This window comes from Desmodus rotundus, chromosome 4, assembly GCF_022682495.2.
Source record: "Desmodus rotundus isolate HL8 chromosome 4, HLdesRot8A.1, whole genome shotgun sequence".
In the NCBI taxonomy this organism is placed as follows: domain Eukaryota; kingdom Metazoa; phylum Chordata; class Mammalia; order Chiroptera; family Phyllostomidae; genus Desmodus; species Desmodus rotundus.
Genome location: NC_071390.1, coordinates 33,955,517 through 33,968,154, shown reverse-complemented (window position 1 = coordinate 33,968,154; position 12,638 = coordinate 33,955,517). Strand labels below are relative to the sequence as shown.

The 12,638-nt window shown below is 40.8% G+C and overlaps 1 protein-coding gene across 1 annotated transcript; it reads right to left on the bottom strand.

Moving 5' to 3' along the window:
- Nucleotides 1–697: 697 nt before the first annotated feature.
- On the bottom strand, nucleotides 698–3,368 carry DKK1 (dickkopf WNT signaling pathway inhibitor 1). Its single transcript, XM_024563474.3, has 4 exons — nucleotides 2,932–3,368; nucleotides 2,527–2,689; nucleotides 1,207–1,350; nucleotides 698–1,081 (listed from the first exon to the last, which is right to left on the bottom strand). The coding sequence occupies exons 1-4, from the start codon at nucleotides 3,172–3,174 to the stop codon at nucleotides 828–830; spliced, it is 804 nt and encodes a 267-aa protein (XP_024419242.1). The 5' UTR covers nucleotides 3,175–3,368; the 3' UTR covers nucleotides 698–827.
- Between the last annotated feature and the right edge of the window lie 9,270 nt (nucleotides 3,369–12,638).

Sequence of the window (12,638 nt, the reverse complement as noted above, 5' to 3'; positions counted from 1 at the left end):
AGTAGTAATGTAAGAATCAATGTTAAACACCATCATCATTTGAGCTTGTCAGTGAAGAATATATTTATCTTTAAAATTACTCAAGAATTGATCAATATTGCCTTACATTTAGATACTCTTTCTCTAACCATCTTTCAACACGTCTTTCAACATTTGTATCCCTGTACAACACACACAAACACATGTCCTTAAAGTCACAATGTCAAAATTTATCTATACTTGTAACATTTCATAGTATTAAGTGTAAAATTGTATTTCAAGGACTACCTCAGTGTGTATGTATGTGTGTGTGTATACATGTGTGTGTGTGTATGGCACCGAGATAGTACATTTCAGAAAATAAGCTAGTATTTTTATGTTAAATTTTAAATATCTATCATTCGTCATTCCAAAAGCTCCTTTCAGTCTAGATTCTAGAATTAAAAGGGGAAAGGGTTATGTATTTTGGAAGTATAAGCTAAAATTATTTATTACAGTCTAATATAGAATATTTATCAGAGTCAAGATAACAATCAGTGTGTACAAAAATTTACATAACAAGAGGAACATTAGACAATGCAGCACCTTTAGAAAAAATAGAAGTTTTGTTGCATTTACAGGTAAGTGCCACACTGAGAATTTACAACACAGTAATTTACTGCAACCGGTGACAGGAGAGTTCCATAAAGAAACAAAGCTCTTACACTCCGCTTTTCACAAGGTGTTATTGGAATGCTTAACTGTAACCACAGACTTTGTACATCCGTAAGGATTGAGCTGGCAAAAGTCACAAAAGGTTCTCATGGCATATATTATATAAAGGAGTCCACTGTGTTTGGACGGCTGGCTTAGTGTCTCTGACAGGTGTGAAGCCTAGAGGAATTACTGGCTTGATGGTGATCTTTCTGTATCCGGCAAGACAGACCTTCTCCGCAGTAACAGCGCTGGAATATCTCCAGCCCGTGAGAGCCTTTCCTCCTGTGCTTCGTGCACACTTGTCCTTCTTTGAGGACAGGTTTACAGATTTTAGACCAGAAGTGTCTAGCACAACACAAGCCTGTAGCACAATCCGATGATCGGAGACAGACAGACCCTTCTTGTCCTAGGAAAAAAAGAGACAATAAGAACGTTGTCACTGCTAAACCTGCATTATTTCATCAAGATCATCCAAAAGACACTTCTTGTGTGCTAACAAAAAAGAATGAGTCTTCAGGTCCCTAAACCCACCTTTGGTATGATACATTTTTGAAGACAGAGTAGTTCTTCTGGAGTACCCATCCAGGGTGCTGTGATCATTACCGAAGCTTTCAATAACGGTTTCCTCAACTTCCCCTCGATGGAAATGACTCTGCTCAGAAGGCATACACAGTCCTGAGGGAGCAGGAGATGGTGATTGACGCCCGTGCTATATAATGTGTCACTACTTACAGCTGTGACAGTGTCGGTCTGTTATGCCTGCACCAACTTGAGAGAGCTCATTACAGTGACATGATCTCAAACCCAAGCCGAACTTCCTCCTTAGTGTTGGTGCAAAACTCCCCAGATGGGCAGAAGTATCACTGTGTACTCTATGCAGTCATATGTAACATACTCACTATAGCCATTTAATATACTTTCCTACCAACTCGGGTAGTGACAGTGATCTCTCTGCCCATTTTAATATCACCCATGGAGTAAAAAGAAAATCGGTCACTTAAAAAAGTTTTTAAAAATAACTTCTCTGCTCTTTCTGTTATACGAGTACAGCCAGACTAAGTTAAGCAAATGCAATACCATCTCCCTGGAAGACTGCAATCTCACCCACCAGTTACTTTACTGTGTAATTTCTATATCACGAAGATCTAGTTAGTTCATCCTGGAGTATTACTGGGTCCGAAGGAGGATTGCTACCCTTAAGTTTATTTCTGGAGTCTTCTTTGGCTGCCTGAGTCTACCTCTTTGAAACATTAAATTTTAGTGGATCTGTGGTTGTAGGGAGGAGTACTTATTTTAAGGAGGCAGGAGGTGGAGGTAGGGGAAAGGATGGAGAAGCCAGGATGGAGGATAGCAAGATCGCCCTTAAGAATGGGCAGCACAGATAAATCGCTGTCTTCTGGCTGACAAGAGTTTCAACGGGGATCATGAGGGAGAGGCCAGACTGGCAGAGCCGTGAGAGGCACTGTAAGAAAAATGGACAGGGCAGGTAAATGTCAACGGTTCTCGCTTCAGTTTCTTTGTATCATCCCGCCTCCCTCCCCGCCTTCTTTCTCAAATGACATCAAGGCTGTCCCAGACCAATTTTTACGGAGGCGTCCACTCTGAGATAAGCCATCATGTTAAATCATTGAGGGGCACAGAGGAAAATAAGGAGCTCCAAGACCTCTGTACTTTTCTCTCCTCTGAGATAAGCACATTAACAAGACGGTTTAACGGAAGCGAAGCTTGCAGACTGAATACCCATTTGCAGGTGGCGCTGCAGCATTCTCAGAGCAGACAACGTTGTTTTCTCCCAGCCGCAGGCGAGCAAAGGGGTGCCAGTGCGAGTCCAAAGGGAGCTAAGGAACTCACCGTTTTTGCAGTAATTGCCTGGGCAGCACATAGCGTGACGCATGCAACGTTTTCGGCGCTTCCTGCAGGCCAGGCAGATCTGCGCACCGGTGCCCCCGCTGCGGGTGGGACTCGCGCAGTACTCATCAGTGCTGCACTCCTCATCCTCTGCGCATGGATACGGCTGCGGGAAGGGGGCCGGGAGAGGATGAGGCACCTAGGCACCCAGGTACCCACATTCTTGGACCTGGATGCTCGTCACAGTCCTTCTCTGCCCACCTGTCTAAAAGTTATTGCTGCCCACTGCTCCCAAATGCAGTTTCCAAATTTTCCCTGAAACGCACACTCAGCACGTTCTATACCCTTCTGCCCGGATGACACCTCTTCAGAGTCACAGCGTTCCCAGGTTCCCAAGACCCTTCTCACCTGGTAGTTGTCAATGGTCTGGTACTTGTTGCCTCCATCATACAGAATTCCGGGAGCCACGCTTACTGGTGAGCCTGGGTGCCCAGCAGCGCCTCCCAGCGGTGGGGGCAGGTTCTTGATGGCGTTGGAATTGAGTACGGAGTTCAAGGTGGCGCTCACTCCCAGCAGAGGGTGGCTGCAAAGAGCTGTGGCTACCAGGGCGACCAAGAACTGGGCAACCCCCACTGCGCCCAGGGCCTTCATCTCAGAACTCAAGAGAGAGAAAGAAAAAGAAGAGAGGAATATTGCTTTGCACGCCTGGTCCCCAGGAAGCCGTGGTGGCGCGGCTTCAGATCAGACTCCCGGGAGTCTCCAGCTGTCCCAAGGTCCAGACTGCGGGGCGCACGGAGCTCTGCACCACCGCCACCAGGGCTGCCTTTATACCGCGGGCTCTGAGCATTCCGGCCCCTCCGGGGGAGACAACAAAGCCGGGATGGGATTTCAAAGCTTTGGGAGGGGCCGGGAGGGGGTGTGTTTGTGTACAAGAAGGGGGGCCCTTGACACTCTTCACCCCGCCCCTTGCGCAGTAGTTCTGGACCAGCTCACCTTCGGGGTGATTGTAATCAGTAGCATTAGAGCAGACTACTTTAATAAAAGCAGGAGGGAGGTGGAGCTTCGGGAACTCGGGTGCCCGTGCTTTGCAGTAGAGGTTGGGTTATCGGAATCTGAAATACTTCTCAGAATCGGAATAGTGATGCTCTCCGCAAAAGCACTTTTCTCCTCTCTCCCTTATGCCAATACTGGTTTATTTTGCACAGACATAATATTCAGTATTAAATACAATCTGGTCAGTAATTCAAAGTCTCAATCAAAACATCTCAGCTAGAAGGGCCAGGTGGCTAGTGCAAGTTGCTGATTAACCCTTTAGAGTCACGGTTTGCAGATTTGGGGTGAGTTCCTTGGCTTTGAGTTCATTGAACTCCTCCCCCTTTCCTTTTTTTCGCTCTCCCTCCCCACCCTGTGCGCCACAGCTAGAAAAAAATGTGCAAATAGAAGGGAATTTGCATATCAAACGATGGTTTAAATGGAAGAAGTAATTCTCTTTTGATGGGTAGTTTAGAGCAGGAGGCGAGAGACTGGCGTTTGGAAATTAGATCATGGGTGGAGGGAAGAGGGAAATGGCCATCCGATAATCAAACTATTTAATGTAGTTCTTTGCATCTGAGCAGTCTCGGCAGTAGATGAACTTGATTAGGCAGGCAGACGAGATCAAAGTGGCCGGAGCAAAATCGGACAGGGTCCATCGGCCGGGTCAGTCCTCCTTCGCTGGTTTCCCCTTCTCAGTGGCGGCTTAGTGCAGGGAGATAAGAAATCCTGTCGGTTTTGAGCCAGACTTCCTCATTAGCATTTCATATCAGAAAGCTTGAGAACTCTGTGTTTGATCCCAAGTCAGACCCTTCCTGGACCAGGAATTTCTGCTTCTAGGGATATAAGAGTCTAGCTTCAGGAAAAGGGAAGCTGAAAGTGAACCAGAAAGTGAATTTGATGTCATTTAAATCAGTAAGTAAAAATAATGAAGTAGGGCTAGTGTGTAAGAATGCTGTCCTGCTTATAAATTGGAAATAATTGATTTTTAAAACAATAAATTTCTCCATTACTAGTATGCACATTTAGCTCTAATTTTTATATTCCAGGAAATTATTTTGTTCTCATTATTTAAAAACAACAAAAATAAAAATCCTTGGACATCTTGTCCAATTAGAAAATTTTAATGTTTTTTCATTTATCATTGTAAAATCAAGGACAAATTTATGATTTTTTCTTTGCACGTAGCTATTACACATAGGTCAATCTGTCTTTAAGGAAGGATAAATTATTCTAAAAGAAGTGAATACTAGATAGTTTTCCCTTCAAGTAAAGCCTCTTGTTGTTTAAATAAACTAATTGTTTAAAAGTTTAAAAGGTGGGGGAGGCAACAACCAGGATGGGAGGACTAGGCTTTATCCCTGGCATTGGGCTATGCTTTAGGCTGTTGCCCTTTAGGGGGAGGGGCACAGTGAATACAAATATTATGAGACTATTCTAATTACAGGAATAATAAAAGATAAGAAATGTACACAATTCTTTTTAAAACAGGTTGATGAGTGTCAGAAAATGGATAACTGCCATGCAAGTTCAGAAAAGAAAGAGATGATTGACTAATCACTATTGTATATATTTATTTTGTGCTCAAGGGTATTTATAACTACCCATTGACCTACTCTGTCTACAACTGGCACCGCGACCGGGTGTAGCCAGTGATAGTCATCAAGGAGAATGATCCCAAAGGGAAGAAGGGCAAGGGTAATCTTACCACAATATTTGTAATGGTCTCTGTTCTAGTTCCTTGGGGTTCAGAGGTCATATTAACATCTTCTAAACAATTCTTTAGTAATGCCTCTAATTATACTGACATCCTTCCTATCCCAAATTCCATTTGTCCTGGGAAATTTCCTCTGGCTTATTGATAACTCTATTGAAATTCTAATGTGATTAAATCCCACATATTTGTTTACATTTTATTATGAACATGTATAATGATCTAGATTTGGCTACTACTTTTAAAAAATTGGAAAAAAATGTACATTTGATACAAAAAGGAGATTGTTTATATTCAATTTTTTTAAATGAGCCTAAGAAACAAATAAGTCAATATACCGTCTACTGAGAGTCAGCAATGAAGCAGGTCTCTGTTGGGCAGATATGGCTCTACCTTCAGTTGACTTGAAGTTTATATAGATGGGAGGTATTATAGGGTAACAGCATAAGAAATTTTAGATGCCTCCCTCACTTTCCATGTTGCTCCTGAAGTTGTCAGGATTTGAAAGCTAACAATGCATTAACTGGTCAATATCTGAGTTCCTACTGTGTGCTAAGCATGGGACTTGGCATGTCACTTGCAGCATATTAATAACAGTGTCAATAATCAATGTGTTGATCACCTTTGATGTGGCAGCATATCTACAGCCTGTGTTAAATTATTAAATGTTGAAAGGTGGAGAAAGAATTATCTGCCTTTGGAAAGGGTGAAAATGTTTTTCTAGTCCCATTATCTTAAATAAGTATTTCTAAATATATGCTTGTGCCACAGTAGAGATCAATCCCTTTTCTTCCTTTTGCAAGGTCTGGTACATGTTAATACATTTAACAAACTTAGTCCATGAAGAGCTTGGATTCACAAACAAAACCATTGTCTGGGGCACAGGTGGTAGTTACACTTATACAGTCCTGAAGTTACACTCGACTCTTTGAAGGCAACCTTGGGGCTGATGTGGCCCCCGGTGAAAATGAGATTGACACCCCTAGTCTAAGGTCATTAAAAAAGTGGAACAATGTAATCAACATAAGGAAAACTTTAACAAAAGCTATGTTGCATAAATTCAATCTTGATTCCTGAATATGTATATCTGTAGGGGCTTAATATTCATTAAGCCTGGACAGAATATGTTGTCTTTAGTTACAGGAGCTAAACCAAGAGTGAGGTTTCAAGGAGGGACTTGGTCCTACCTCCCTCACTTTCCACGTTGCTCCTGAAGTTGTCAGGATTTGAAAGCTAACAATGCATTAACTGGTCAATATCTGAGTTCCTACTGTGTGCTAAGCATGGTACTTGGCGTGTATGACAAAAGATGAGGAGTCTATTATCTTCAAATAAATGAGTGGGGGTAGGGAAGGGAAGCTCACACATTATATAGGAGAGAAGTTAAGCAGGAGGGAGCCAGACGAGTATGTAACAAGCCAACTCTTAGCTCTAAATGGAAAAATTTATTTTTTCAGTGGAAACTCCATCTGAAAATTTTTTTTTAGGATTGAGTTTGCTCACTGGCAACAGAAAAGCAGGGTGGGTTAGGAGGTCAAGTAAAGTTCATCAGCAGTTAATTAAAATTTGGTGAGTGCCCATTATATGCAAAATGTTGCCCTAGTACCTTTGGCCTAAAATATTGAAGCCACGCTCCTTATTATTGGAAAGCTTTCACTCTATGAGTAGATGAGGAAACAAATATACTTGCATGGGAATGGGGGTTAAAATTTTTCTGAGACGTATTTTGGCACATATTAGGTCATGGGGAAGAGAGAACAAGGTCCAGGAATTGTGGCCAACAAATTGGGAAACAGGGTTCTGATGACTTTCCAAGTCTCTTCTACAACTAGGTGATGGTGGTGGTGGGCGTCAGACCAGGTGTATTTAATTTATTACACCTACTTTATTCCGTAGTGAGCCCTGGCTCCTATTTGATTTGATTTTAATATAATTAAATATGGTTTAAATATAATTAATGCAAAACGTCTAATATTTTGCATGAAATTTAAAAATAGGTGATATATGTTTATCAAAGTGGAATCAAACCTCATAACTCAGGACGAGCGTGATAACACGTGCCTCCCCCACATTTTCAGTGCCGCATGCCAGGCATCGAACACTCATCAACCTCTTCATCTCTGAGGAAGGCAGACAGACAAATACATCCCCCCCCAAATACTGGGGCATTTGCAAACTATTTTTCCATTTTTGTTATTTGAGATTCTTGTGTGGCGGCTCCATTTTTAATTCATTCCCTTCCTCCCTTCTTTCCTCCTTCCTTTCCTCCCTCCCTCTTTCTTTCCTCCTCCTTTCATTTTTCTCTATGCTAAATCAGAGGAGGCAGACCTGTTGCCATTTAATTTTACTTCACTAGGAAAACATTGCATGAATGTCATTCCTTATGGTGAGTGTTGTCAACATTTTTGTTGGTACCAATCTTGAATTTATAGTAGGGATTCCTTGTTTCTGAGTTTAGTTAAAAAAAATATTATGACTTTCTCTTTGCCCTTTAAAAGATTTTGGTCTTAATGCTCTGCATTATGTCAAAAGAGATTTTAGACCAGTCCCCTGTTACGACTCCCAAGAGGCTGGATCAGGCTTTCCTGCCCTCCTCAGTACACAGAGAAGGCGAGATTTGACAATGATTGTGTTTACCCAGCCCCTGGAGATGGCCAGCCCAGATAAACCAGGCTCCACGGTAGCTGTCTAATCCAGCTCAGAAGATGTGTTTTAAAGCACTGGAATAATAAAAACTGATTTGAACATAGAGCCCAGGCCCAGAAACTTTTGACTAAGAAACCAGAGAGGACCTTTCCTGATGTTCTGACACTCAGAAAGGTCCATGGGGGGTAGTTACAGGGAGTGCAAAATAGCCCCCTCTAACAGCCTCCTAAATAATTTCACTTTTCCAACTATGAAAATTAGCCAATGACAACAGAAAGCAGGATGCAAGATTCTCTTGAGATAGTCTCAAATGTAGGGTAAAATCATTTTTCTCCATGCTACTGAGTTCCTTTATGATGCATGTGCTCACCAAGGGTCATGGCCAAGACAGGTATTGTACCATGGTGTCCAGTCTGGGGCTGGGACTCTGTGTGCTGGCGTCTTCTAGTGTGGCAGCTGCTAGCTGCCTGGCAAATTGGGATCTTGATGAACCCATTTAACTCTCACTGTTGGTGTTGGTCTTTCATACACACACACACACACACACACACACACACAGAGCTATACCACCAGAGAGACAGCAAGACAGTGAGAGAGGAATTTTCTGTCACAAATTGATTGTTGCCGAATTGTAATGGGACCTTGAGGTGAAAAAAATAGAAAGAGGGACTTTGAACACACTTTACGTCCCAAGACCCTGACTTAGAATTGCCAGGGAATAGACCAAGGACGGAGGATAGAAGCAAAACTATGAACTTTTAGGGGGGAAGAGGAGTGACGTATATTAGTTCAAAGATCCTTCATCACCCTGAAGGCACAAAAAATAATTTTTAGATGAGCTCAGGAGCCAAGAAGAGTGGAGGCAGGCAAGTGGGGTTATTACCTGTGGGGCGGGCCCAGAAACCCCCAAAGTCGCGCCTGGAGATTCATGCCCAGCCTCTGTGCTGGAGAATTCCCCAGCGGACAGGGCCTTGAGCCTTGCACTCAACCAAGCCTCCCGTCCTCTTTGTTCACGTGCTCCCGGGAGGCCGCTCCTGGTGGCTGCGCTTCGGTGTCACAACCCGGAGCCAGCATACAGTAGTGCAAAATGAAGCTTGTTTAGGACTCTCTTTGATGAGCAAAGATCAAACGGCCTGGGGACCCCAGGTCTTAATCAGACTTGAGTCAGGATGGCATTTCCACAAATAGTCCGTTTGCTCGGCTTTGAGCAGACTGTGCTCAGCACATTCATCCGCCGCGGGGCGGGTAATCCTGGATGAAGCCCCTTGCCTGATCGCAAATCCATTCACACTACAATGCTTGCTGTTGGTTTGCTGTGTCAGTTCATGGGCAAATAAATATAGGCCCCTTCTGACTTAATTAGAGGCAGGTAGAGGAAAGGCGATGGAGGGGAAGATTAAAGCACCAAGGGACAGTGGCTCCACGCTGTCTCCAGGGTCTGACGGCAAGTGGGAGAAACCCGCTCTTCTGCTGCCCCCTTGTGGAATTTTTGAAGTTCTTCGTAGCGAGCTATTATTAATCCCGCAATTTACTTTTGAGATTAATTTTCCTGGTTCAGTTTTGTGCGTGTGTATTGTGTACCCTCCCCACCTCCTCATACTGCAAACAATTCTAGGTTAAACATTCTCTTGGCCTTCTTAATACTTCCACAATGCTTGTTCATAGAACAATTTATAATTTCAAAAAGTGGAATTATAATGATAAGTACAAGAGGTTATTTTTTATCAATTTAAATAAGCAAATACTAATAACATGTCTTTAGGTACAAAAAGAAGATGCAAACCTATATGCTTATGTATATCAATAGTTACAGTACACTAATACTTCCATTTCTTTAGAGCCGAGTTTTCTACTTGTGTATTACAAGTTATATGGAACAATAGAAAAATTACTAAAACGACATACTGGAGGTACAGCTGCAAGTATAATATATATAGCTGTTAAAATTATTATTGGTAGTTATGTATTGTTATTATTTAGCAATTAGTAATTCTAAACTAGACCCCAAGTTTTCCTTACAGCTCAATTTTCTTAAAAGTCCCAGAAGAAAAAAGATGTTCTTCTTGTGTAGGATTTCTTTGACAGAGTAGAGTTCTGGAAGATGTGTGAGCTTAAAAGTAAAAAGAAGCTATTTCCATCCATAATATTTGCAGATTAATATTTTTAAACACCGCCGTTGGTGAAAATGCACAGCAATGTACAATTCTTACACACAGCCGTACAAATGTAAATTCTTACAATCACTTAGAAGAACAATTTTACAATGTTTAATAAAGTTGAAAATGTCTATAGTTTACAAATCAGTACTTCTACTCATTGACATATTTCCTAGAAGAAATTTCACACAGATTCACAAGAAGATATATGTAAGGATGTTCACAGAAGCATTTTGAAATAGCAAAAAACTATAGTAATTGAAATATTCATTACCTGTATAATGGACCATTAAATGTAGTATATTCAAGCAATAGAATATGACACTAAAAAAAAAAGTAAAAAAAAAAGAATATGATACTGAGGTAAAAATAAATGTATTAAATAAATTTAATATGGATAAATCTTACAAACAATGCTGAATGAAAAAATACATGATAACAGTCTGATAGCACTTATATAATATTTTTAATGCTAAAGAGCTTTCAATTCAGGAGCAATGGCAGGTTATGTTATTCAGACTAACCCTGCTGTGTAATATACATGCATATATATATTCAGAATTAATTTTTTATATATGCATACACACACACACACATATATTCCTTCTCAGAAGTTGAAAACAGTAGCTAGAAAGACTAAACTGCAGATTAAGAAAGAGCTAAGCCAAAATCTACAGGAAAGTAGGAACCACCCAAAGTGGGTTACCAAAGCTGTGTTTGCCTTAAGAACAAGCAGTCTCGGAAGTAGAATCTGATGAAACTTAATTTTGGTTTATGGTCACCTGGAATAAGGAATATAGAAGTCAATGCCCAGGGGCCATCATTTAAAAAAAATTGAAGTCATAAATTTATAATTAAGTGAATTATACTTATCACAAAGGTAGTAAACATACTGGTGTACCTGTTTTATTTCATTTTACTATTCCTTTATGTTCTGGAGGTTATTTATGCCAATTGTATCTCTATGGTGCGGATAGTTCATGGTTTAACAGTAAATCACATCAGATTTAATAATAATAAGTTGATTAGAGAAACAGTTAGCAGACTAATGCAATTTCATTTGTTAAATCGTAGTTGAATTACACCCATAGGTTTGCTATGTATCCAAGAGTTCAGTAAAAACCAATAAAAGCTTCTGTAAGAATTAACTGGCTACAGGATTTTCACAATGATGTGTATTAAATTTTCTTACTATTTGCAAATTATGCACTAAATGTTCTTTATGTGAGTAAAATTTAGAATGCACATAAGCATATATATATGTGTGTATGTATATATATATACATGCATTTCTCAAAAATGCTGGTTGCTAACCATATACCAGCATACCACAAGCTCTAGGCATCCAATTACACAAGCATTCCAGGTGACTGATCAGTAAGTCCGAGCAGTGCTGAGCAAGGGCAATCTGTCCCAAACCCCTGGCTCTGCACCAGAATCATTTGGGATATTAAATATCATAATAAGTATTTCTGGACCCTGCAACAGACATTGAGAACGGGAGCCCAGACCAAGGCTCTGGGAAGATGTATGTATGTGTAATGTGCGTGTGTCCCAAAGTTTGGGAAGCACCAAATTTACAATTGTGGTTCAACCTGGGACAGAGAGTGAGGAGTTTGGAGCTTGAAAGGTGACAGACCTGGTGGGTCAGGACAGAGGGATCAGTGGTGGGGTTTTTCAAAGTGTATCCTAAGGACACCTACGTTACAGTTCATCAATGGACAGTGTTAAAAACAGAGTCATCAATTTCACTCCAGGCCTCTGCAATAAAAAATCACTAGGAGCAAGGTCTGGAAATACACATTTCTAACAGGAATTCTCAGGTTATTTTTTAGGTACAAAACAGTTTAAAATCCACAGACCTGCAGAGTTCTTAATAGTCTTTCAGGGAAAAAAGCACCTTAATTGACTAATAATTATCTTTTGATGCCTACAAAAACAAGAGGATTCTAGTATTTTCTCTCCCATTTCTCACACACTTGCAAGGGGAAACTTCATTTATTTAGTTATTTACATACTAATTTGTTAATCTCAGGTATAAAACCATAGCAATGTAATTTCCCAAACAAATGTAGAACTATGTCTACCAATTAGGAACTACACCCCAAAAGAATAGACTTCACAGCTCTAGCCACAGTACTCTTCTAAAATTATTAGCAATTGCAAATAATAGTAACTATTATCAGAAGGAGGTAACAGGATATGCTTGGGATAGAGAGCTAATTAGCCATTAGATTCTCTGCCTGACACTTCCATACCTCCTAAATAAGTTTGTGACTAAACTGAATTTACAAAGGTGTTGATCTTTGCAAAATGCTCTCACTCGTTCGTTAAGCATAGATATTACCTTAAAGAGAGCTTTGCTTGTAAACACACTCAGCTGGACAGAGGAGATACTGTGAGAAGATGATGCAGATATTGGTGGGGACAAAGCTCAATCCAAACTGGGGACAGGGCCCCCTCCAAAACATCAATGTCAGTTTGAAAAGTTTTACTGAGGTCGACTCACTTCTTATTTTAAAGTCATTCTTACAAATACATTTTAGATGATAACACTAAAATAATAG